This window comes from Salmo salar, chromosome 03, assembly GCF_965601325.2.
Source record: "Salmo salar chromosome 03, fSalSal1, whole genome shotgun sequence".
Taxonomy (NCBI): domain Eukaryota; kingdom Metazoa; phylum Chordata; class Actinopteri; order Salmoniformes; family Salmonidae; genus Salmo; species Salmo salar.
This window is the reverse complement of record NC_138293.1, coordinates 86,570,782-86,598,395: the sequence shown is the minus strand read 5'-3', so window position 1 is coordinate 86,598,395 and position 27,614 is coordinate 86,570,782. Positions and strand designations below refer to the sequence as shown.

At 45.7% G+C, this 27,614-nt stretch overlaps 1 protein-coding gene across 1 annotated transcript in view; it reads left to right on the top strand.

The window, feature by feature from the left end:
* Positions 1–27,614, top strand: part of LOC106592965 (coronin-7) — a 384,873-nt gene that overhangs the window by 32,768 nt on the left and 324,491 nt on the right. The window contains exon 7 of the mRNA XM_082972853.1: positions 1,224–1,274. Within this exon, the coding sequence (XP_082828979.1) occupies positions 1,224–1,274 (51 nt within the window). The remainder of the gene's footprint in view (positions 1–1,223; positions 1,275–27,614) is intronic.

Here is a 27,614-nt window from a genome sequence, read left to right as displayed (position 1 = left end):
GGAAGGTTGAACACCAGACGGGCTGCGGCGTTCTGGATGAGTTGTAGGGGTTTAATGGCACAGGCAGGGAGCCCAGCCAACAGCGAGTTGCAATAATCCAGACGGGAGATGACAAGTGCCTGGATTAGGACCTGCGCCGCTTTTTTGGCTTCAAACCAATCCCCCTACTTCTCACTTAACTTATTTTTTTTGTTTTTAATACACTCAGAGGAAAGTTTAGTAGGTACACCCATCTCGTACCGGGTCAGAACTCCCTTTGCTTCCAGAACAGCCTGAATTCTTTGGGGAATGGAAACATTGCTCAATTGGTATCAAAGGACCTAACATGTGCCAGGAAAACATTCCCCACACCATTACACCACCCACACCATTACACCACCACCACCAGCCTGTACCGTTGACACCAGGCAGGGTGGGGCCCTGGACTCATGCTGCTTACGCCAATCCTAACTCTGCTGTCAGCATGATAAAACAGGAACTGGGATTCGTCGGACCAGGCAATGTTTTTCCACTCCTCAGTTGTCCAGTGTTGATGATCACGTCCCCACTGGAGCCACTTCTTCATGTTTTTAGCTGATAGGAGTGGAACCCGGTGTGGTCGTCTGCTGCAGTAGCCCATCTGTGACAAGGACCGATGAGTTGTACTGCTGTTATTATTGTACTGCGCCTTGAAAAGGCCAGGTTGCCGGACGTTTCTGAGAGACTGGAACTGGTGCGCGCCTTGCACCGATGATCATACCACGCTCAAAGTCACTTAGGACACTGGCTTTGCCCACTGAATGCCTCGATGCCTGTCTGCCTGTTTTATACAGCAAGCCACGGCCACGTGACTCATTGTCTGTAGGAGCAAAAGCATTTTTGTGAACGGAGTGTTGTACCTAATAAACTGTCCAGTGAGTGTATTGGTGTCAGCTGAAATGAAATAGTCCATGAAATTACTGACAATGGGAAGTTATTTCAAGATTTTATAGTGGTTCACTGTAATCATGATTGGCTTCTACAAATACCAGGAGAATGCTGTGGTTGCACTGTTTAAGACCATGCTAACAGGTTCTGGTGTGGTCCAGTTCCATATGCCTGTCATGATTTACAAGACAATCAGTCTGGGCTTCTGATTCAAATCTAAAGATCTGTCAATATTGTTTTGTGGCGTTGATTTAAGTACTTCTGTGTCATTTTCCAAGTAACCCAAATACACATCTTTCCTCTCCTCTGTTTTCTAGGACAAAAAGCTGCGAGTCTTTGACCCAAGAGCCCAGCTGACACCTGTTCAGGTAAGTCCCTCTACTGGACTCCACATCTCTCCTAACCCACAAGAACTAACCAGAAGCATCATTCATTGCCATCCATCCAGTGAATGTATGCTGCTTGACAGAGCTCATAGTATGAATGGGTAGATTAACAGTGGACAGGGGGGATACCGTCTGTATGACTGTGACCTGCAGTGGGAGTAGGACCTGGCTCTCTGTGACTTTGTCCTGGAGGTCAGCGGAGGTCAGCCTGCCGGACCAGGTATCAGAGGGTTAAAGCGTGTTACTCTGTGTGTCTCTGTCTAACACTTCACTAGATGGACAACCTCCGGCACAGTCAGCTCTCCATCTTCTCCTTCTCTGTGTCGATTTCTAATGGCTGCTCTCCTTACCCTTCCCTCTGGAAGCTGCCCTGTCAGTCTAGGCCTAGCCCCACGCTGTGGTGGGACGGTGTAGGGTGGACCTGCCCCTACATGCTGGTCTTTGGTCAGTTGTGCATTTTCTCCACTTATGGTTAAGATTAGGATTGGTTGAGGGGAAGCTGATCCCAGATCTGTACCTAGGGGAAACTTCACCGTGGAGCGGGGTGAGATGTCCTAGTCCTACTGAAAAACATGGTGGCTTTGGTCCAAAGCTCTCACCGCTGTCCCTTCTCCCTGATTTATCTAAGTATTGATTCATTAGAACGGTACACAAGCTGGTTACCCGTGGGAACCAAGGGAAACATCATGAATGGTGTTGTATGAGTTGGTGTGACCTTGAACCTCTGTGACCACTGGTTACTTCCTTACTGGGATTTATCGGAGTTGTTGACGATGGCTTTTGGCCAATCAACCCTGAGCAAGGCAGTTAACCCACTGTTCCCCAGGCGCGGGAGACGTGGATGTCGATTAAGGCATCCCCCTCGCACCTCTCTGATTCAGAGGGGTTGGGTTACATGCGGAAGAAACATTTCAGTTGAAAGCATTCAGTTGTACTACTGACTAGGTATCCCCCTTTCCTTTCCAATAGTACTCCATCACAACCAGCAGGAATGAGGACTTGAGTGGAATTGAGGAGGGGGCACACACACACACACACACACACACACACACACACAGAGGAGGGTTTGCAACATTGAGAAATTATTCTCTCACATTTTGGCAGCTTTCATTAGTGATATAGTCCCTGTGTTAGTCTCCCTCTGTCATCTGTAAACAGGGAGATTTCATTAGTGATATAGTCCCTGTGTTAGTCTCCCTCTGTCATCTGTAAACAGAGAGATTTCATTAGTGTTATAGTTCCTGTGTTAGTCTCCCTCTGTCATCTGTAAACAGAGAGATGTCATTAGTGTTATAGTCCCTGTGTTAGTCTCCCTCTGCCATCTGTAAACGGAGAGATGTCATTAGTGTTATAGTTCCTGTGTTAATCTCCCTCTGTCATCTGTAAACAGAGAGATGTCATTAGTGTTATAGTCCCTGTGTTAGTCTCCCTCTGTCATCTGTAAACAGAGAGATTTCATTAGTGATATAGTCCCTGTGTTAGTCTCCCTCTGTCATCTGTAAACAGAGAGATTTCATTAGTGATATAGTCCCTGTGTTAGTCTCCCTCTGTCATCTGTAAACAGAGAGATTTCATTAGTGATATAGTCCCTGTGTTAGTCTCCCTCTGTCATCTGTAAACAGAGACTGGCTGGAAAAACAATACATGCTCTAGCCAGCAGATTAAATATTACACACCGCCTGGGTGTAAATACCTGGAGGACAGATCACTGCCAAAGAGGGGTGTGTGTGTGTGTGTGTGTGTGTGTGTGTGTGTGTGTGTGTGTGTGTGGCTCTGACACCTTTGTAAAAGGATGACTGTTTCAGAGGCCTCTGTGCCGACTGACGTCAGGTGCCTTCTCAGAAAGGAAGTTGAGAAAAGTTACATATGGATTATTCTGTACGTGGCCTTGGGCTTTGTGTACATGAGTCTCTGTCTGTGTGTGTGTGTCATTTTTACTGTTAGCGTGTTTGCTTAATCAATGTGAGAGAGGATAACTGGCTCCAGTCCAAGTGGTTGAACCCTCCAGTTCAATATTTACCTCAGGTGTGTCAATCTGTCAGACACTGGAGAACCTTTCTGGAAACATCTCCAGCTTTTCAACAACAGGACAGCACTCCCATGGACTATTACTTCAGTTCCCCTCCATTGGTTGCGTTTGGCAATGGGACTGTTGTTAGAAATGAACTGCTACTCACATGACTCAGAATTCCTTAGATCTCTCGATGCGTTTGGATAAAGAACATTGTGAAACCGAAGTAAAACCTGCTGGAATGTTTTCAGTTTGCTCATTTAAGGGTTCTTGCTCGTTAGCTTGGATCGGAGTAAGACTTTTTGAAGGGTCCACATGTCTGGAACTCAGAACCCACGGCTTCGGACACACACACACACACACTTACACTTACACTTTCATATTCATCAAGAGGACCTGCTATGTGTGCTATAGTTATACCAGAAAGCCCCAGCCCCATCATCTCAGCCCCCTTGACAGCTTTCAGATGTCTCTCTGGAGAACGAGAGAAGGAGCGCCACTCCCATTAACACCATGCTGGGTGGTAGAGTAGACTTTAACAAGCAGAGCAGTGGTTCATCCTAACACACAGCTGGTGTTCCAAATGGCACCCTATTCTCTTTATAGTGCACTACTTCTGACCAGGGCCCAAAAGTAGTGCACTATGTAGGAGAAAGGGGGGCATTTGGGACAAACACAATGAGGCTGGTAATTGGACCGATCGAGGGTGTGAATCTAATGTATACATGGGTCTCAGAGTACTGTAAAACACAGCATTACACACAGCATTACATTTCAGTTAACACTGGGGATCTGACAGACATTCGCTGCATCACAATGAAATCTGGGGGAAACCGACTGGTTTTAATGTCTTTGTGATGCCCCCAGATGTCTGATGCCCCCAGATGTCTTTGTGATGCCCCCAGATGTCTTTGTGATGCCCCCAGATGTCTTTGTGATGCCCCCAGATGTCTTTGTGATGCCCCCAGATGTCTTTGTGATGCCCCCAGATGTCTTTGTGATGCCCCCAGATGTCTGATGCCCCAGATGTCTTTGTGATGCCCCCAGATGTCTTTGTGATGCCCCCAGATGTCTTTGTGATGCCCCCAGATGTCTGATGCCCCAGATGTCTTTGTGATGCCCCCAGATGTCTTTGTGATGCCCCCAGATGTCTTTGTGATGCCCCCAGATGTCTTTGTGATGCCCCCAGATGTCTTTGTGATGCCCCCAGATGTCTTTGTGATGCCCCCAGATGTCTTTGTGATGCCCCCAGATGTCTTTGTGATGCCCCCAGATGTCTTTGTGATGCCCCCAGATGTCTTTGTGATGCCCCCAGATGTCTTTGTGATGCCCCCAGATGTCTTTGTGATGCCCCCAGATGTCTTTGTGATGCCCCCAGATGTCTGATGCCCCAGATGTCTTTGTGATGCCCCAGATGTCTTTGTGATGCCCCCAGATGTCTTTGTGATGCCCCCAGATGTCTTTGTGATGCCCCCAGATGTCTTTGTGATGCCCCCAGATGTCTTTGTGATGCCCCCAGATGTCTTTGTGATGCCCCCAGATGTCTTTGTGATGCCCCCAGATGTCTTTGTGATGTCCCCCAGATGTCTTTGTGATGTCCCCCAGATGTCTTTATGATGTCCCCCAGATGTCTTTGTGATGCACCCAGATGTCTTTGTGATGCCCCCAGATGTCTTTGTGATGCCCCCAGATGTCTTTGTGATGCCCCCAGATGTCTTTGTGATGCCCCCAGATGTCTTTATGATGCCCCCAGATGTCTTTGTGATGCCCCCAGATGTCTTTGTGATGCCCCCAGATGTCTTTGTGATGCCCCCAGATGTCTTTATGATGTCCCCCAGATGTCTTTATGATGTCCCCCAGATGTCTTTGTGATGTCCCCCAGATGTCTTTGTGATGTCCCCCAGATGTCTTTGTGATGCCCCCTGATGTCTTTGTGATGCCCCCAGATGTCTTTATGATGCCCCCAGATGTCTTTGTGATGCCCTCAGATGTCTTTGTGATGCCCCCAGATGTCTTTGTGATGCCCTCAGATGTCTTTGTGATGCCCTCAGATGTCTTTGTGATGCCCTCAGATGTCTTTGTGATGCCCTCAGATGTCTTTGTGATGCCCTCAGATGTCTTACTGATGCCCCCAGATGTCTTTGTGATGCCCTCAGATGTCTTACTGATGCCCCCAGATGTCTTTGTGATGCCCTCAGATGTCTGATGCCCCCAGATGTCTTTGTGATGCCCTCAGATGTCTTTGTGATGCCTCCAGATGTCTTTGTGATGCCCTCAGATGTCTTACTGATGCCCTCAGATGTCTTACTGATGCCCCCAGATGTCTTACTGATGCCCCCAGATGTCTTTTTGATGCCCTCAGATGTCTTTGTGATGCCCTCAGATGTCTTACTGATGCCCCGAGATGTCTTTTTGATGCCCTCAGATGTCTTTGTGATGCCCTCAGATGTCTTACTGATGCCCCGAGATGTCTTTGTGATGCCCCCAGATGTCTTTGTGATGCCCCCAGATGTCTTTGTGATGCTCCCCAGATGTCTTTGTGATGCTCCCCAGATGTCTTTGTGATGCTCCCCAGATGTCTTTGTGATGCCCTCAGATGTCTTTGTGATGCCCTCAGATGTCTTTGTGATGCCCCCAGATGTCTTTGTGATGCCCCCAGATGTCTTTGTGATGCCCCCAGATGTCTTACTGATGCCCCCAGATGTCTTTGTGATGCCCCCAGATTGATTTTTTGTTTATGTCAAACTTAAAGGGGCACTGATATTAACAGTTTTGATATTTTAAATGAATGATACTCATTGGTTGTTGAAGGATATCTGTTATTCATGCTGTCCAAAGCTCCATCTATGATTTTAAGTGGTAACATTTCTCCAGCCCCATCTCTGAGGTTTATATCAAATCAAGTGGTGGGGCTCCGGTTTCCTTGTTTTAAATTATACAGTGGGTCTTTAAGATGCATTCCACTAGGGTATCTGTCTTGTCTTCTTCCCCCACAATGCATTGTAACAACTCTGTCTGTTCTGTCATGATTTGAATGGAAGCGAATTGCCGGCGAGGCCACAATATAAACAGTACCAGTCTCAGAACGGTCTCAACTTTGCCTCAGTGTATGTTGCTAACCTCATAGATAACTATGTTTTTGTCTTCCTGCCAGACTGAGCCATTGTTTCCTCATCAACTGAGGCCACGGAACACTGCACCACAATCCTCTGTCGGAGGAAAGCCGCCCTGGTTAAAACGCTTTCAAATCAAATCAAATTGTCATATGCGGCGAATACAACAGATGTAGACTTTACCATGCTTACTTACGAGCCCTTTTCCAACAATGCAAAGTTAAAAAAAAGTGTTTTCCATTTGCTAATTTTCTAACACAATAAATAACAATAACGAGGCTATATACACATTTTTGCTCTAGCCTGCGTGGAGTGCAAAATGGGCATGGTTTATACTTTTGGGACTAGTCTATTGACCCATTATGCCAGACAAGCTCAATCTAGCACATAATCTAGTATTTGAAATAATTTTGATAATGTTTGAACCCAGGTCTGGAGGAAAGTTGGTAACTATTAAATGGAGGATCTCCTCTAAAGGAGGTGAGAAGTGATGAAGTGTTTTGACTTCACTAAACAAATCATGTCATCATTCAGCAGGCGTTCAGTGCAGCAGTACCATCCAGGGCTATATCTTGGAGCGTGTCCTGATTCCACCCCTAGCCAAACCTGGGTGAAGTGGTTGTTAGAGGAGTTTGCTTGCTAAAGCACTGTTGACCGGGATAGCTTTCATTCAGTACAGTACCATCCAGGGACATATGGAGCAGATTGTTGATGTGTCCTGTTCAACCCTAGCCTGGATGCCAAACCTGTTGCTATGTTCATTTGGCATGACAATGACCATGTGAGTTTGCAAGATGGCACAAACAGATCTGGGACCAGGCTAGTTCCACCGTAGCCGAGATGCCAAACTTGGGTGTGCTTTAGGCTACTATTTCTAAAGCCTTAACCTTCGTTACGGCAGTTTGCTTGCTAAAGCATAACCATATGGGGCAACCATGCTACATGTAGCTTCCACCCAGCTTGTAGCTACAGTAAACCACCATCTCTCTGGTTCCCACTATGGCCAAGCTGCCAAGTCAAAATGCGCTTTATCGGGAAAATGTATGAAATCGAAAATGTGTGTTTTGCTCTTAATTTAGGGGTAGGTTTAGGCATAAGGTTCTGGCTAAGGTTAGGATGGACATGATTATGTTCCCTTACAGGCAGGTGGAGTAAATATAGAGACAGTAATTGTAGCTGTGATTTTTGCTGTATTTATGGGGAAAGAGAGCTTACTGGGTAATTTAAGCTTCGGACAGGAAGAGCCGTATTCCAACTGTGCGTGTGTGTGCAGGCGCGCGCACGTAGTGTACATTTAGATAACTGGCACAGGTTGTGTGTGTTTGTCTTTCTCAGAATCTCTCACAGCTGAAACGTGTCGTTTTGATCTTTGGATGTTTTCCACTTAGTCCCTTTCAGACAATTTTTGTACAGTCAGTGCGGTTCACTTAATTTTTTGTGCAGTGTGAAGACTCCAAAGGAACTCAGACCCCTCAAAGAGCCTCCGAAGAGAACTGAACTGAGACCATCTCGAGATGTGGTCTGAGTTGTCATTATTCTCGCACCACACACTAGATCTGGGCTTCCCTAACTCGGTCCTGTAGGCTAAGAGAGATCTTAAGCTGTTTATTCGATTGTGGGGGTTTGAATAGTGTGAGAAGACCACAACATATTTGGTGAGAATCACCAAAATCAATTCTAGTTCTTATTTAAGGGGCAGTAGCCTGCATTGGGTGTACAATTTTCAATTACAGCATGATTTAATCTGCAGTTATTCTTCTGCTATTTATTCTGTTACCGATAATATTTTCCTGTTAATTGTATCGTCTGATTGCGTTCATGAGACATAATAATTGTAATCTATTAGCTTCCAAAATGTAAGTCCAATAACACGTTCTGATTAAATGGCTTGTCCTGCAGTTTGTAAAAAAGTGTATTGTGTGAATGTTGTAAAATGATCTTGGTTCCCTTCTACACATAGCAATGTGAATCCAAAGAGGACTGAGTCACTTTAAAGAGGACTGAGATTGGTGCTTTTAAAGAGGATTCTATGTGAAAACACCCTTATTTTACATTTGACTACCTTTCAGTGCTTGTTACTATCCCTTATTTTTGGTTTTCTTATAGAAACACCTGATATTTATCTGGCTCTCCCCATGGCTCTGTACTTTCCCTAATCATCCCCAAAATGTCCGTCTAGTTTCCCTTCCTAGAGGCATCTACTGACCTCCCTAGCGAGGCCTCTTCCCTGCCCATACTTAGTTACAAGGTTTGGTGTGGTGCACGTGCCTGTGTTTGTGTCCCATCCGTGTGTGTGTTGGAATTACAGAGCTGAAAATACTCCTCATACTTTTGGGCCAGAGCTGGCTGCAGATTCGGAGGCTGTGGTCCCTGGCAGGGAAGAGGAGAGAGGGAGACAGGAAAGGGAATGGTTTCTCTGGCTTCTAGGAGGCCAGATTCCTCCATTTGGGCTTCTGCTGCTTTTGGTGAAATTAGAGATGACCTGGAATGGGTTTTGGAGGAGAGAGCGGGCAGGGCAAAGGAGTGAAAACACACCAGTCAACTGCACTACTGAGACCGGACACTCCCCTCTCTCTACCCACTCTCCCCTGTTACTTTAAACATACAGGCTGTGTGTGTGTCCGTGTGTGTGTGACTGCTTAGAATCTTTATTTTTCATTATAGGAGGTGTGTGTGTGTGTGTGTGTGTGTGTGTGTGTGTGTGTGTGTGTGTGTGTGTGTGTGTGTGTGTGTGCGCGCGCATTTGGATCTCATGGTCATTCAGCCTCACATTTGTCATTACAGGAAGTCCAAACTAGCAGTGGGCACGGTGGGCTAGCTTCCAGGCAGTGTGGACTCTGGCAGCCATGACAATGAGGCTCTGTGGCTGACTGCTGCTAGAGTAACTTATACAGTATTACAGTATTATTGTTTTGGGCCAGAGGGAAGAGCTGTGAAATAGAAGAGGTGGGGTATAGGGAGGGAGGGGACGAGAACCTAACCAATACATTTCACAACTGGTTTTGTCCTCCTTCCGTTGTTGTTGTCCCTTGATTATGATGTATTTTTGTATTTGGTATTTTATTAGGATCCCCATTACCTGTTGCGAAAGCAGCAGCTACTCTTCCTGGGGTCCACACAGAACATGAGACATGAACATACAGAACATTCATAGACAAGAACAGCTCCATGACAGAACTACATAGCCTACACATTAATACATACACACAAACTATCTAGGTCTAACAGGGGAGAGGTGTTGTGAGGTGTTGCTTTATCTGTTGTTGAAACCAGGTTTGCTGTTCATTTGACCAATATGAGATTGAATGGAGTTCCATGCAATAATGGCTCTATATAATACTGTAAGCTTTCTTGAATTTGTTCTGGATTTGGGGACTGTGAAAATACCCCTGGTGGCATGTCTGGTGGGGTGTGTGTGTGTGTGTGAGTGTGTCAGAGCTGTGTGTAAGTTTACTATGCAAACAATTTGGAATTTTCAACACATTTGTTTCTTATAAAATAAGAAGTGATGCAGTCGGTCTCTCCTCAACTCTTAACCAAGAGAGACTGGCATGCATAGTATTTATATCAGCCCTCTGATTACAATAAAGAGCAAGACGTGGCGCTCTGTTCTGGGCCAGCTGCAGCTTAACTAGGTCCTTCTTTGCAGCACCTGACCACACGTCTGGACAATAATCAAGATAAGACGAAACTAGAGCCTGCAGGACTTGCTTTTTGGAGTGTGGTGTCAAAAAGCAGAGCATGTCTTTATAATGGACAGATCTCTCCCCATCTGTAGAACCATTGAATCTATATGTTTTGACCATGACAGTTTACAATCTAAGGTAACACCAAGTCATTTAGTCTCCTCAACTTGTTCAATAGTCACATCATTCATTACCAGATTCAGCTGAGGTCTAGAGCTTAGGGAATGATTTGTACCAAATACAATGCTCTTCGTTTTAGAGATGTTCAGGACCAGTTTATTACTGGCCACCCATTCCAATACTCACTGCAACCCTCTTGTTAAGAGTTTCAGTAACTTCATTAGCTGTGGTTGCTGACATGTATATGGTTGAATCATCAGCATACATGGACACATCGGCTTTGTTTAATGCTTATGGCAGGTCATTGGTAAAAATAGAACTAGTAAAGGGCCTAGAGAGCTGCCATGTGGTACACCACACTTTACATGTTTTACATTAAAGAAAACCCTCTGATTTCTATTAGATATATAGCTCTGAATCCATGGTTTGGCACAGGTTGAAAAGCCATAAAACATCAGTTTTCTTAACTAGAGGTTATGGTGAATAATATCAAAGGCTGTACTAGGATCTAACAGTACTGTTCCCACAGTCTTCTTATTATCAATTTATTTCAACCAATCATCAGTATTTTGTGTCAGTGCAGTACATGTTGAGTGCCTTTTTCTATAAGTATGCTGAAAATCTGTCAATTTGTTTACCGAGAACTAGCAATGTATTTGGTCAAACACATTTTTTCCCCAACAGTTTGCTAAGAGCTAGCAACAAGCTGATAGGTCTGCTGTTAGAACCAGTAAACACCACTTTACCACTCTTGGGTAGCGGAATGACTTTGGCTTCCTTCCGGGCCTGAGGACAAAGACTTTCCTCTAGGCTCAGATTAAAGATATGACAGATAGGAGTGGCTATAGAGTCAGATACCATCCTCAGTAGCTTTCCATCTAAGTTGTCAATGGCAGGAGGCTTGTCATTATTCATCAAAAACAATCATTTTTCCACTCTCCCACACAAACTTTACAAAATTCAAACTTAAAATGCTTTTCTTTCATTTTTTAGTTTTCTTTATGCATGAATGCAATGGCTCACTGTTGTTGGCATTTCCTCCCTAAGTTTGACGACTGCCAATGAGGTAATAATTAAAATAATATGCAACATCAAATGGTTTTGTGATAAATACGCTTAATAAATAAATAAGATTGAATGACATTTTTTTGATTGAATTTGTCTTTGTGCCCATAATTTCATTTAAAGTACTCAAGTTTTTCCCCATCATTCTTTGTCATTGATCTTGGCTTCATAGTACTGTCTCTTCTTTTTGTTGAGTTTAGTCACATCGTTTGTCAATTTGCAGTAAGTCAGCCAGTTAGATGTGCAGCCGGACTTATTAGTCACTCCAATTTCCCCATCTCTTTCACCCATACAGTTTTTCAATTTCTCATCAATCCATGGAGTCAGTTTCTTAACAGGTGCTTGTTTATCAATAATTGGAAGAAACAATTGAATAAATGAATCAAGTGCAGTGTCTGGAGATACTCTTATTCATCACATCAGACCAACAAATGTCACAGTGTCCAGAAGCTCGGAGCTCTGTGCGTCCTTGTGGACTCTAATGGGAGAGTTGGAGAAACACTCCTCTTGGCCGCAAAGTAGCTCAGATCATACTGCAGATTCCCTTAGCAGTAGTTCTACTGCAGTATGCATGGATAGACATGTGTATGCAGGCATCTAGGCATGTTCACATGCATGCACACGAACGCAGGCACACACACAAATGAACGAACACAGACTCTTATAGACTGATTTTGACTCGAATCTCCGGGTTAGACACATAGTAGACATATCAGAAATATTAAAAGGTCAAGAACAAAACGTTTAACTTCCACGTTTGAGAGAAATTCCCTTCAAAGTTCAACAGACAAAAATACATAGTTTTGTCTCTTTTAATGTGAATCTCCATCTTCAGCATGAGGGTGAAGACATAAGTGGCTACAGCGATACCGTCTCTCTTGAGTGCCAGCATTAAACCCTACTACAGAGACACAGCGATGCAGTCCCTCCTAATTACCAGCATTAAACCCTACTACAGAGACACAGCGATGCAGTCCCTCCTAATTACCAGCATTAAACCCTACTACAGAGACACAGCGATGCAGTCCGTCCTAATTACCAGCATTAAACCCTACTACAGAGACACAGCGATACAGTCCGTCCTAATTACCAGCATTAAACCCTACTACAGAGACACAGCGATACAGTCCGTCCTGAGTACCAGCATTAAACCCTACTACAGAGACACAGCGATACAGTCCGTCCTAATTACCAGCATTAAACCCTACTACAGAGACACAGCGATACAGTCCGTCCTGAGTACCAGCATTAAACCCTACTACAGAGACACAGCGATGCAGTCCCTCCTAATTACCAGCATTAAACCCTACTACAGAGACACAGCGATGCAGTCCGTCCTGAGTACCAGCATTAAACCCTACTACAGAGACACAGCGATACAGTCCGTCCTGAGTACCAGCATTAAACCCTACTACAGAGACACAGCGATACAGTCCGTCCTGAGTACCAGCATTAAACCCTACTACAGAGACACAGCGATACAGTCCGTCCTGAGTACCAGCATTAAACCCTACTACAGAGACACAGCGATGCAGTCCGTCCTGAGTACCAGCATTAAACCCTACTACAGAGACACAGCGATGCAGTCCGTCCTGAGTACCAGCATTAAACCCTACTACAGAGACACAGCGATGCAGTCCGTCCTGAGTACCAGCATTAAACCCTACTACAGAGACACAGCGATACAGTCCGTCCTGAGTACCAGCATTAAACCCTACTACAGAGACACAGCGATGCAGTCCGTCCTGAGTACCAGCATTAAACCCTACTACAGAGACACAGCGATACAGTCCGTCCTAATTACCAGCATTAAACCCTACTACAGAGACACAGCGATGCAGTCCCTCCTAATTACCAGCATTAAACCCTACTACAGAGACACAGCGATGCAGTCCGTCCTGAGTACCAGCATTAAACCCTACTACAGAGACACAGCGATGCAGTCCGTCCTGAGTACCAGCATTAAACCCTACTACAGAGACACAGCGATGCAGTCCCTCCTAATTACCAGCATTAAACCCTACTACAGAGACACAGCGATACAGTCCGTCCTGAGTACCAGCATTAAACCCTACTACAGAGACACAGCGATACAGTCCGTCCTGAGTACCAGCATTAAACCCTACTACAGAGACACAGCGATGCAGTCCGTCCTGAGTACCAGCATTAAACCCTACTACAGAGACACAGCGATACAGTCCGTCCTGAGTACCAGCATTAAACCCTACTACAGAGACACAGCGATACAGTCCGTCCTAATTACCAGCATTAAACCCTACTACAGAGACACAGCGATACAGTCCGTCCTGAGTACCAGCATTAAACCCTACTACAGAGACACAGCGATACAGTCCGTCCTGAGTACCAGCATTAAACCCTACTACAGAGACACAGCGATGCAGTCCGTCCTGAGTACCAGCATTAAACCCTACTACAGAGACACAGCGATGCAGTCCGTCCTGAGTACCAGCATTAAACCCTACTACAGAGACACAGCGATGCAGTCCGTCCTAATTACCAGCATTAAACCCTACTACAGAGACACAGCGATGCAGTCCCTCCTAATTACCAGCATTAAACCCTACTACAGAGACACAGCGATGCAGTCCCTCCTAATTACCAGCATTAAACCCTACTACAGAGACACAGCGATGCAGTCCGTCCTGAGTACCAGCATTAAACCCTACTACAGAGACACAGCGATGCAGTCCGTCCTGAGTACCAGCATTAAACCCTACTACAGAGACACAGCGATACAGTCCGTCCTGAGTACCAGCATTAAACCCTACTACAGAGACACAGCGATACAGTCCGTCCTGAGTACCAGCATTAAACCCTACTACAGAGACACAGCGATGCAGTCCCTCCTAATTACCAGCATTAAACCCTACTACAGAGACACAGCGATACAGTCCGTCCTGAGTACCAGCATTAAACCCTACTACAGAGACACAGCGACGCAGTCCCTCCTAATTACCAGCATTAAACCCTACTACAGAGACACAGCGATGCAGTCCGTCCTGAGTACCAGCATTAAACCCTACTACAGAGACACAGCGATGCAGTCCGTCCTAATTACCAGCATTAAACCCTACTACAGAGACACAGCGATGCAGTCCGTCCTAATTACCAGCATTAAACCCTACTACAGAGACACAGCGATGCAGTCCGTCCTGAGTACCAGCATTAAACCCTACTACAGAGACACAGCGACGCAGTCCCTCCTAATTACCAGCATTAAACCCTACTACAGAGACACAGCGATGCAGTCCGTCCTGAGTACCAGCATTAAACCCTACTACAGAGACACAGCGATGCAGTCCGTCCTGAGTACCAGCATTAAACCCTACTACAGAGACACAGCGATGCAGTCCCTCCTAATTACCAGCATTAAACCCTACTACAGAGACACAGCGATGCAGTCCGTCCTGAGTACCAGCATTAAACCCTACTACAGAGACACAGCGACGCAGTCCCTCCTAATTACCAGCATTAAACCCTACTACAGAGACACAGCGATACAGTCCGTCCTGAGTACCAGTATTAAACCCTACTACAGAGACACAGCGATACAGTCCGTCCTGAGTACCAGCATTAAACCCTACTACAGAGACACAGCGATACAGTCCGTCCTAATTACCAGCATTAAACCCTACTACAGAGACACAGCCATGCAGTCCGTCCTGAGTACCAGCATTAAACCCTACTACAGAGACACAGCGATACAGTCCGTCCTGAGTACCAGCATTAAACCCTACTACAGAGACACAGCGATACAGTCCGTCCTAATTACCAGCATTAAACCCTACTACAGAGACACAGCGATACAGTCCGTCCTGAGTACCAGCATTAAACCCTACTACAGAGACACAGCGATACAGTCCCTCCTAATTACCAGCATTAAACCCTACTACAGAGACACAGCGATACAGTCCGTCCTGAGTACCAGCATTAAACCCTACTACAGAGACACAGCGATACAGTCCGTCCTGAGTACCAGCATTAAACCCTACTACAGAGACACAGCGATGCAGTCCGTCCTGAGTACCAGCATTAAACCCTACTACAGAGACACAGCGACGCAGTCCCTCCTAATTACCAGCATTAAACCCTACTACAGAGACACAGCGATACAGTCCCTCCTAATTACCAGCATTAAACCCTACTACAGAGACACAGCGATGCAGTCCCTCCTAATTACCAGCATTAAACCCTACTACAGAGACACAGCGATACAGTCCGTCCTGAGTACCAGCATTAAACCCTACTACAGAGACACAGCGATACAGTCCCTCCTAATTACCAGCATTAAACCCTACTACAGAGACACAGCGATGCAGTCCCTCCTAATTACCAGCATTAAACCCTACTACAGAGACACAGCGATACAGTCCGTCCTGAGTACCAGCATTAAACCCTACTACAGAGACACAGCGATGCAGTCCGTCCTGAGTACCAGCATTAAACCCTACTACAGAGACACAGCGACGCAGTCCCTCCTAATTACCAGCATTAAACCCTACTACAGAGACACAGCGACGCAGTCCGTCCTGAGTACCAGCATTAAACCCTACTACAGAGACACAGCGATGCAGTCCGTCCTGAGTACCAGCATTAAACCCTACTACAGAATGCCAGGTCAGCATTAAGTCTGATCTCTGTGGCTCCATTCCCCAACACTGTACTGTACTACATGATGTGTTTATTGATTGTTGAACTGTATTATCTATGAGCCTATAATCCAGAAAGGAAAAACTGAGGTCAAAATTGTTGTTGAAGAGAAGCCCATATCTGGGTAGGTAGACTGTGGGATAGTTCAGCCATGACATGTTTACAACAGGGATGGAAGAGGAATTGTTGATGGAAACGCACCCACACGTTTACAATGGGAGAAGAGGAATCAATCTTGGACACACAGTCCACTTATTAAAACCTGTTTGTTTTCAGACAAAGTTCACAGTTAACAAGGTTGCTATAGTAACCATCTAGCCACTTCTGAATTGAAATTTAACAGCGATGGCCCAAGTCCAGCGGACAGCGTGACTGGGTATATTAAAAACCACTGTTAGAAACATGGTTAGATTGATTCCTTGTGTAATGGGGAATGTGTGTAAGGTCTGAGTACGAGCTTTGACATTTTCTTGGATAGTTCACATTCTGTACTTTATGGATTTTCTATTTCGTGTTTCACAATGTTGACGTGATACCACATGATGTGCTGGCGTTAGACGTTCTCTGACCCTAAACACTTTTTATTCTCAAGGAAGTATCAACATCTCATTCTTCGGCAGCGCTGAAAGAGGGTTTGTGTGAGAATACAATATTTGGATGAAGAAAAAAGAGAACCTGTTAAGTAATTTAGACCTTTTAAGGAATCAGTATAACAATTATAATGCTATTCAAATTAACATGGATGTGTGTGTGCACACTTGTGTGTGTGCATTTGCGTGTGTGCGTTGGTGTGTGAACCGTTGTTTTATTGCACTTATAACCTGGACTCAGATCTGTTTATGCTGCCATGGGAGTTGGCTGTGCTGCACTAACAGATCTGGGACCAGGCTACCACGCTCGTCCTGAAGAGTGAAATCTAAATCAAAAGAGATGCACATCTGCAATCTGGACTAGTACCTGTAACCCTTATGATTGATGTTCCCTCACCTCACCTCCCTCTTCCCTGCGTGGAACCCTATATGACATGGTTTATACTGACGTTTTAAACATGATACGTTTTGGACAAAAAGCTCATCTTATCCTGTGAGGTCACCGCTTGAGCGTTTAGTTTTAATGTGTGTGCAGTCATAACTCATAACTACCTGTCTCTCTCTCTCTCTCTCTCTCCATGCCCTCCTTCACCCCCTGTCCTCTGCCCTGTCTCTCTCTCTCTCTCTCCATGCCCTCCTCCACCCCCTGTCCTCTGCCCTGTCTCTCTCTCTCTCCATGCCCTCCTTCACCCCCTGTCCTCTGCCCTGTCTCTCTCTCTCTCTCCATGCCCTCCTCCACCCCCTGTCCTCTGCCCTGTCTCTCTCTCTCCATGCCCTCCTTCACCCCCTGTCCTCTGCCCTGTGTCTCTCTCTCTCTCTCTCTCTCCATGCCCTCCTTCACCCCCTGTCCTCTGCCCTGTCTCTCTCTCTCTCTCCATGCCCTCCTTCACCCCCTGTCCTCTGCCCTGTCTCTCTCTCTCTCCATGCCCTCCTTCACCCCCTGTCCTCTGCCCTGTCTCTCTCTCTCTCCATGCCCTCCTTCACCCCCTGTCCTCTGCCCTGTCTCTCTCTCTCTCTCCATGCCCTCCTTCACCTCCTGTCCTCTGCCCTGTCTCTCTCTCCCTCTCCATGCCCACCTTCACCTCATGTCCTCTGCCCTGTCTCTCTCTCTCTCTCCATGCCCTCCTTCACCCCCTGTCCTCTGCCCTGTCTCTCTCTCTCTCCATGCCCTCCTTCACCCCCTGTCCTCTGCCCTGTCTCTCTCTCTCTCCATGCCCTCCTTCACCCCCTGTCCTCTGCCCTGTCTCTCTCTCTCTCTCTCCATGCCCTCCTTCACCCCCTGTCCTCTGCCCTGTCTCTCTCTCTCTCTCCATGCCCTCCTTCACCCCCTGTCCTCTGCCCTGTCTCTCTCTCTCTCTCCATGCCCTCCTTCACCCCCTGTCCTCTGCCCTGTCTCTCTCTCTCTCCATGCCCTCCTTCACCCCCTGTCCTCTGCCCTGTCTCTCTCTCTCTCCATGCCCTCCTTCACCCCCTGTCCTCTGCCCTGTCTCTCTCTCTCTCTCTCTCTCTCTCTCTTTCCATGCCCTCCTTCACCCCATGTCCTCTGCCCTGTCTCTCTCTCTCTCTCTCTCTCCTCTCTCTCTCTCTCTCTCTTTCCATGCCCTCCTTCACCCCATGTCCTCTGCCCTGTCTCTCTCTCTTTCCATGCCCATTGTTGCCCCCTTGCCACTCACTCACTCACTCACTCACTCACTCACTCACTCACTCACTCACTCACTCACTCACTCACTCACTCACTCATTCAATTCAAGGGGCTTTATTGGCATGGGAAACATATTGTAACATTGCCAAAGCAAGTGAAGTAGATAATATACAAAAGTGAAATAAACAATAAAAATAAAAATTAACAGTTAATATTACACTCACAAAGTTCCAAAAGAATAAAGACATTTCAAAGTCATATGATATGTGTGTATATATAGTGTTGTAACGATGTGCAAATAGTTGAAGTACAAAAGGGAAAATAAATACACATAAATATGGGTTGTATTTACAATGGTGTTTGTTCTTCACTGGTTGCCCTTTTCTTGTGGCAACAGGTCACACATCTTGCTGCTGTGATGGCACACTGTGGTATTTCACCCAATAGATATGGGAGTTTATCAAAATCGGGTTTGTTTTCAAATTCTTTGTGGATCTGTTTAATCTGAGGGAAATATGTGTCTCTAATATGGTCATGCATTTGGCAGGAGGTTAGGAAGTGCAGCTCAGTTTCCACCTCACTTTGTGGGCAGTGTGCACATAGCCTGTCTTCTCTTGAGAGCCAGGTCTGCCTACGGCGGCCTTTCTCAATAGCAAGGCTATGTTCACTGAGTCTGTACATAGTCAAAGCTTTCCTTAAGTTTGGGTCAGTCACAGTGGTCAGGTATTCTGCCACTGTGTACTCTCTGTTTAGGGCCAAATAGCATTCTAGTTTACTCAGTTTTTTTGTAAATTCTTTCCAATGTGTCAAGTAATTATCTTTTTGTTTTCTCATGATTTGGTTGGGTGTAATTGTGTTGCTGTCCTGGGGTTCTGTGGGGTCTGTGTGTTTGTGAACAGAGCCCCAGGACCAGCTTGCTTAGGGGACTCTTCTCCAGGTTCATCTCTCTGTAGGTGATGGCTTTGTTATGGAAGGTTTGGCAATCGCTTCCTTTTAGGTGGTTGTAGAATTTAACGACTCTTTTCTGGATTTTCATAATTAGTGGGTATTGGCCTAATTCTGCTCTGCATGCATTATTTGGTGTTTTACGTTGTACACTGAGAATATTTTTGCAGAATTCTGCATGCAGAGTTTGGTGTTTGTCCCATTTTGTGAATTCTTGTTTGGTGAGCGGACCCCGGACCTCACAACCATAAAGGGCAATGGGTTATAGGTGTACCTACCATAGGAGTACCCTCGGAGCCTACCATTGACTATGTACATACCCAGCGTACGACAGAGCTGCAGGAGTTGTGACCCGTTTTTGTTGGTTATGTTGTCATAGTTGTGCCTAGGGGGGGGGGGGGGGCATATGGGGGAGGAAATGCTGTCACCTCCAGGTAGGTGTTTGTCCCTATGTGTGCTGAGGGTGTCAGGTTCTTGTCCGTTTTCAGGCATTTAGGTCGACACAGACTAGTACATGTCCCTGGGCCTGGAAATTGTTGCTTTCCACCTCCAGGATGGAGAAGCTGTCTTCATTAAAGTATGGTGATTCTAGTGGGGGGATATAGGTAGCACACAGGAGGACATTTTGTCTCTGAGATCATTTCCTTTAGAATTTCTAGCCTAATGTAAAATGTTGCTGTTTTGATTAATATAGTAGAGTGAGTTAGGTCTGCTCTATACCAACTTAGCATACCCCCTGAGTCCCCTCCCTGTTTCACACCTGGTAGTTTGGTGGATGGGGCGTCCAGCTCTCTGTAACCTAGAGGGCAACCAGTGGGTCCGGCTCCTCCACACCATGTTTCTTGTAGGATGACAATGTCTGTATTTCCGATTTCTTTGAAGTCCAGGTTCCTGCTCTTTAGGCCGAAGGCAGGTGACCTCAGGCCTTGGATATTCCAGGATGAGATAGTGAAGGCTTTGTGTTCCATAAAGTGTCCAATGTTGTTGGTCGTGTGGTTTGGCCTCAGGCCTGTAAGTGTGAGCAGAGCCTGCTCCAGCAGGACCTGCTAATGGCTACCGGCTAACTCTACCCAGATGTTGCCCCATTCATTCTCCCTCCATCTCTTTTTGCTTGCCTACTGTAGCTCCCTGTATTACTGCCTGGGCCGCGTCCCAAACGGCACCCTATTCCCTATATAGTGCACTGCTTTTGACCTGGGCCCGTACTCTGGTGAAAAGGAGTGCACCATATAGGGAATAGGGTGCCATTTAGGACAGTCCTGCCTACTGCCTCTCCTCCAGTGTCAGTTCTGGTTTAAAAGGATCTAGCTTGTATGGAAGGAATGACGTCTAATGAAGATGGGATTTTACTGTCCTAAATATTTCCTGCACAGCGTCATATAATAACATCATATGGTTATTCCATTCATCCCTGTGCTGAAGCCGGTTATTATTTAAGTGTTAATTCATCGAGATTCTATGACAGGGTCCTTGCCCCCCAGCCTGTTGGAGTGTTTCTGATGTGGAATTAAATAGAGAACGTTCACTACTGTGCTTTGTGTGCACGACATTTTGGGAAGTTAGGTGTTTTCTGAGAGAGAGAGATGTTTTTCTTTGTTTCTATGAGATCATGACGTTTGTGTGTGGGTCTGTGTCTATGAGATTGTGTTTGTGTGTCAGTGTATTTGCAGGGAGGTGAGCTAATCAGCTAATGATTATGGGAGGATCCTGGTCCCAACAGAGAGGAGCTCTGTTAGAGGGGGAGGTGACAGAATGGAGTGCAGTGGGTTGGCTCCAGGATGGGAGTCTGGGTCGGGCTTCAGGAGAGGGTTGAAGAGGTTCCAGCTGGTTAAGCTAATGAACAGAGGTGTGTGTGTGTGTGTGTGTGTGTGTGTGTGTGTGTGTGTGTGTGTGTGTGTGTGTGTGTTTCAGTGAGCTTATGCTGGTGAAGTGTTCTTTTTGAGGAGTGAGGCAAGGGGATGTGTGTGTGTGTGAGCCAGCTGGCACAGAAAGACGGAGAGAGCTCTCGCAGCTCGATTCTGACTGCAACATGTGTGTGTTGTTTTAGGAGCTCATTAATGCGCTTGCAGCCTCGGGACCGTCAGTTTCCAGCTAATTAAGCCTAGCGCACAACATGTGGGCGACACCTGGAGCCAAGATGGCAGAGGCAGAGCCACACTGAGCCATGCTTTCCTGGGTTGGGTCTGAAATTAGATTCCTTTTCCTGGATGGGGAATAGGTTGCCGTTTAGGGGGATGTGGTGGATGGTGTGATTCTTCTGTTGTAAGAGCTCAGCTCACTTGGGCCGTTGTTGTTTTGGAGGGAATTTGTTGTCATTATGTCTTAATAATGTGGTATTGTGTGTGTTGAAGATCACCTCACGTCAACATTATCCTCGGTTTCTGTCATTTAACCACATTCTACATAATTGGTCTCCCTGAATGTGTTCTTGATACATATGTTTTACCTTTTAAAGTCGTTGCTTCATCCTTCATATCCATACTACAGATCATGATGCTGTTCTACTGTATTCACCCTGTTGTTACTGGAGCTGTTGGGACGATTAGTGCTGATCTAGAATCAGTTTAGCCTTTTTTAGATCATAATGAATACCATCATCTGGACAGGGAGAACCTGATCCTAGATCACACTACTCTTGAGACGCTGTATGAATATGGGCCCAGAAACCATTTAGCCTCCGTCAGTCTTTCCATCAACAGTGAGATCAGACCAGGGTTGTGTGTACTGGGTTGGACTAGGTGTGTGTGTGACCGGTGTTCCTTGTTGATCTTCTCTCCCCTGTGTTGTGTTGGTAATGAGGCATTACACTGGTGCTTTGTGTGAAGTGTGTGGGTTTGGGGAATGCGTCTGTGTGTCAACTGATGTTTGTGAGTTGTCGCTTTTGTGGTTTAGGGGTTTTTCCTCTTGTGTCAACAAGACATGGAATTTGATCTAAATCACGGTGATGGTAAACCAATACTGACAGGCAGGTGGAATACTGAGCACCTCAGAGAGTTAAACTGTCATCAGAGATCTAAGTCACTGGGCCTCAGAGCGGAGCTGGGAGCAGACCCCACGGTGGAGCTGGGAGCAGACCCCACGGTGGAGCTGGGAGCAGACCCCACGGTGGAGCTGGGAGCAGGCCCCAGGACACAGCTGAGATCGACCTTAGTGGACCTTAAGAAAATGAACCGTAGAGTAATGTTGCTTAATACTCACCGAGTATGTTAGCTAGCTGAGTCGTATTCATTAGGCACCAAACGGAAGAAAACAGACTGAAAGAGGAAGGGACTACCTGAATTTGTCCATTTAATAAGTGCTATTATTTTAGTTGTGCTACAATATGTTGTAATGAATATGACCCTGACCTACTATGGACCAACCAATGGTGGTGTTGCAATGAAGCTCGCCTGTATTCCTTCCTCATGAGCCTGCTGTTTTCTACATAACACACACCTAGTCAGTGAGCGTATAACGTGCTAGTGTACAGTCGTGGCCAAAAGTTTTGAGAATGACACAAATATACATTTTCACAAAGTCTGCTGCCTCAGTTTGTATGATGGCAATTTGCATATTCTCCAGAATGTTATGAAGAGTGATCAGATGAATTGCAATTTATTGCAAAGTCCCTCTTTGCCATGCAAATGAACTGAATCCCCCAAAAACATTTCCACTGTATTTCAGCCCTGCCACATAAGGACCAGCTGACATCATGTCAGTGATTCTCTCGTTAACACAGGTGTGAGTGTTGACGAGGACAAGGCTGGAGATTACTCTGTCATGCTGATTGAGTTTGAATACCAGACTGGAAGCTTAAAACGAGGGTGGTGCTTGGAATCATTGTTCTTCCTCTGTCAACCACGGTTACCTGCAAGGAAACACATGCCGTCATCATTGCTTTGCACAAAAAGGGCTTCACCGGCAAGGATATTGCTGCCAGTAAGATTGCACCTAAATCAACCATTTATCAGATCATCAAGAACTTCAAGGAGAGCGGTTCAATTGTTGTGAAGAAGGCTTCAGGGCACCCAAGAAAGTCCAGCAAGTGCCAGGACCGTCTCCTAAAGTTCATTCAGCTGCGGGATCGGGGCACCACCAGTACAGAGCTTGCTTAGGAATGGCAGTAGGCAGGTGTGAGTTAATCTGCACGCACAGTGAGGTGAAGACTTTTGGAGGATGGCCTGGTGTCAAGAAGGGCAGCAAAGAAGCCACTTCTCTCCAGGAAAAACATCAGGGACAGAATGATATTCTTCAGAAGGTACAGGAATTGGACTGCTGAGGACTGGGGTAAAGTCATTTTCTCTGATGAATCCCCTTTCTGATTGTTTGGGGCATCCGGAAAAAAGCTTGTCCAGAGAAGACAAGGTGAGCGCTACCATCATTCCTGTGTCATGCCAACAGTAAAGCATCCTGAGACCATTCATGTGTGGGGTTACTTCTCAGCCAAGGGAGTGGGCCACTCAAAATTTTGTCTAAGAACACAGCCATGAATAAAGAATGGTACCAACACATCCTCCAAGAGCTTCTCCCAACCATCCAGGAACAGTTTGGTGACGAACAATGCCTTTTCCAGCATGATGGAGCACCTTGCCATAAGGCAAAAGTGATAACTAAGTGGCTCAGGGAACAAAACATTGATATTTTGGGTCCATGGCCAGGAAACCATACCTTAATCCCGTTAAGAACTTATGGTCAATCCTCAAGAGGCGGGTGGAAAAACAAAAACATACAAACTCCAAGCATTGATTATGCAAGAATATGCTGCCATTAGTCAGGATGTGGCCCAGAAGTTAATTGACAGCATGCCAGGGTGGATTGCAGAGGTCTTGAAAAAGAAGGGTCAACACTGCAAATATTGACTTTTTGCATCAACTTCATGTAATTGTCAATAAAAGCCTTTGACACTTATGAAATGCTTGTATTTATACTTCAGTATTCCATAATAACATCTGACAAAAATATCTAAACACACTGAAGCAGCAAATTTTGTGGAAATTAATATTTGTGTCATTCTCAAAACTTTTGGCCACGACTGTAATAATAACAGTCCTGTTGGTTAACTACCTACAAACATGGCCAGGACAGGCCTGCCGCACATGTGAAACTTCTCAGACAGGCCTGTGAAATTCAGAGCACCACACCAGCCTCCAGACACAGCAGCCTCCAGCCCACACAATGCTGATCCTTGGTTACTGACTTCCCTAGTTAAATAAAAATTGGGCCTCAGTTCTGCCCTATGTGATGGGGGGAAGTGTGTGTGTGTGTGTGTGTGTGTGTGTGTGTGTGTGTGTGTGTGTGTGTGTGTGTGTGTGTGTGTGTGTGTGTGTGTGTGTGTGTGTGTGTGTGTGTCTGAAGTGGTGAGTTGTCCAGACTCTCTCATACACATGCTATAATGATTTATTTTCCTCCTTCTGTGGTGCGCTGTTGCCATCTGTGTGTGTAACGCTGTTTGGGGGTTTAGTTTCAGCGACACTCATCACGTAACTGTGGTGAGTGCCGCAGAGCTCGCAGATCCAAAGGTCTGTTTCCCTCAGCCTTATCTAAATAACGGTTGATGTAGTGGCTATTATTGGCCATTTTAAATGGATGTGATGCAGCTGGTACAGTAGATATTACATTGCTGTTACTGGAGTTGGACGCAGGTGTGTAAGGTGTATATGTAAGGTGTATACAGACAGTAGACCTACCTACAGTGCAGTAAAATCTATTAAATCGTGTTTTCCCCTCATCAATCTACACACAATACGCCATAATGACAAAGCAAAAACAGGTTTTTATACATTTTTACAAATGTATAATAATATATATTTTTTTATCACATTTACATAAGTATTCAGACCCTTTACTCAGTACTTTGTTGAAGCACCTTTGGCAGCGATTACAGCCTTGGGTCTTCTTGGGTGTGACACTACAAGCTTGGCACATCTATATTTGTCGAGTTTCTCCCATTCTTCTCTTCAGATCCTCTCAAGCTCTGTCAGGTTGGATGGGAGCGTTGCTACACAGCTATTTTCAGGTCTCTCCAGAGATGTTTGATTGGGTTCAAGTTCGGGCTCTGGCAGGGCCACTCAAGGACATTCAGAGACATGTCCCGAAGCCACTCCTGCGTTGTCTTGGCTGTGTGCTTAGGGTCGTTGTCCTGTTGGAAGGTGAACCTTCTCCCCCTCTGAGGTCCTGAGCGCTCTGGAGCAGGTTTTCATCAAGGATCTCTCTGTGCTTTGCTCCGTTCATCTTTGCCTCAATCCTGACTAGTCTCCAGTCCCTGCCGCTGAAAAACATCCCCACACCGTAGGGATAGTGCCCGGTTTCCTCCAGATGTGACGCTTGGCATTCAGAATCTTGTTTTTCATGGTCTGAGAGACTTTGGGCGCCTTTTGGCCAACTCCAAGCAGGCTGTCATGTGCCTTTTACTGAGGAGTGGGTTCCGTCTGGCCACTCTACCATAAAGGCCTGATTGGTGGAGTGCTGCAGTGATGGTTGTCCTTCTGGAAGGTTCTCCCATTTCCACAGAGGAACTCTGGTGCTCTGTCAGAGTGACCATCGGGTTCTTGGTCACCTCCCTGACCAAGGCTCTTCTCCCCCGATTGCTCAGTTTGGCTCAGGCGGCCAGCTCTAGAAAGAGTCTTGGTGGTTCCAAACTTCTTCCATTTAAGAATGATGGAGACCACTGTGTTCTTGAGGACCTTCAATGCTGCAGAAATGTTTTTGTACCCTTCCCCAGATCTGTGCACCGACACAATCCTGTCTCAGAGCTCTACGGACAATTCCTTCGACCTCATGGCTTGGTCTTTGCTCTGACATGCACTGTCAACTGTGGGTACCCTATGTAGACAGGTGTGTGCCTTTCCAAATCATGTCCAATCAATTGAATTTACCACAGGTTGACTCCAATCAAGATGTAGAAACATCTCAAGGATGATCAATAGAAACAGAATGCACCTGAGATGAATTTCTAGTCTCATATCAAAGGGTCTGAATACTTATGTAAATAAGGTATTTCTAAAAACCTGTTTTTGCTTTGTCATTATGGGATATTGTGTGCAGATTGATGAGGAAAAAACGTATTTAATACATTTTGGAATAAGGCCGTAATGTAGCAATGTGGGAAAAGTAAAGGGGTCTGAATACTTTCCAAATCTGAATGAAAGGTGCGGGGGCCTGCCTTAATCGACATCGGCGCTCTGGGGAGCAGTTGTTGTTGTTGGTTAACTGTCTTACTCAAGGGCAGAACGACAGATTTTTGCCTTGTTGGCTCAGGGATTCGATCAAGCATCTTTCCGGTTACTGGCCCACCGCTCCTACCCGCCAGACAAACTGCCTCCGCACCTCTCCAAAGTGTGCACAGTTCCTACGTAATTTCAATGCACTTTTATAACTCAAAGAAGAGTTCAACTATAAGGTGCTGTTTTGAGCTCTCCTAGGTGTTGAGGAACTACAGCAAGCAGATTTCTAGTTGTTTTGTTTGAAACACAGCCCTGCATCCCCGCCTTTAGACAATTACTGTTGTTGTTTACCCATTCCAAAGAACAGTCCATTTATAAATCCTAATCTGGTCAGGTGGGCATCATTTCAAAGCATCTTTTATTGCCATCATGGCTAGCTAAGTTACTAAAAACAATGTTAGTCTTTCACAAGGCGAAGCAGATTGTAATTTTGGTGCGTGTAGAATAGTTATGAGTGCATTCCAAATAGTGTTCTCCACCACATTGCTTGTCAATAAGACAAACAGGCTCGTTCTGTTCAGAACAACCCAGGGTATGACACCATGTCATCTTCTAACTGTACATCAAGCATAGTGATCATAAACGTTGACACTGTATATGACATGAGTTTTACGATAAGGAAAAGTGCACATCTGGATTAATGGGTGTTTGGCTGCTTGTATGACATCAAATCACTATTTATTATAATCCTCAGTGTCTCATCTTTCAAAATACATTGAGTCGTCTTTATTTACAGGATTTCCCTCTCAGACAACACGTTTCCCTTTGGGAGGAATGGGGGCAACTTCTTGTTGCGCGCTGTGTTCAAGTTCAGAACCGCTGTCAGTCAAAACAAGTACTGCGCTGTGAAGTAGAGACCTTGACCTCTGACCTCAAGTATAGCATTTTACTGTACAGCACCTGGTTCCAATTTAGGCACTTATCAGTGTCCATATCTGCTATTTTGAACCCGTATACGAGTACAAGTGTTAAGAGTTAAAGCGAAGACAAGAATCACAGAATGCTTTATTCCTACGTACAGGAATGGAGGAAGAGATTGGAACAGAGGAGGGTGGTTTGTGAAATCTGGCTAACACATGGCGGGAAGGTCAACAACACAGCTAATTCCCTCTCAATCCGACGCCAAATTACATCATCTCACACTAATTGAGTTTCTGAAGACGAGGAGTCCTGTGACAATTTGTGGTTCATCACTCCTAGAGCTGTGGAAAAGTCCCTTCTCACTTTCCCTCTCAAGTTGAGAGTTGGGGTAATTTAGCGTTCAAAGGATTCTGTCA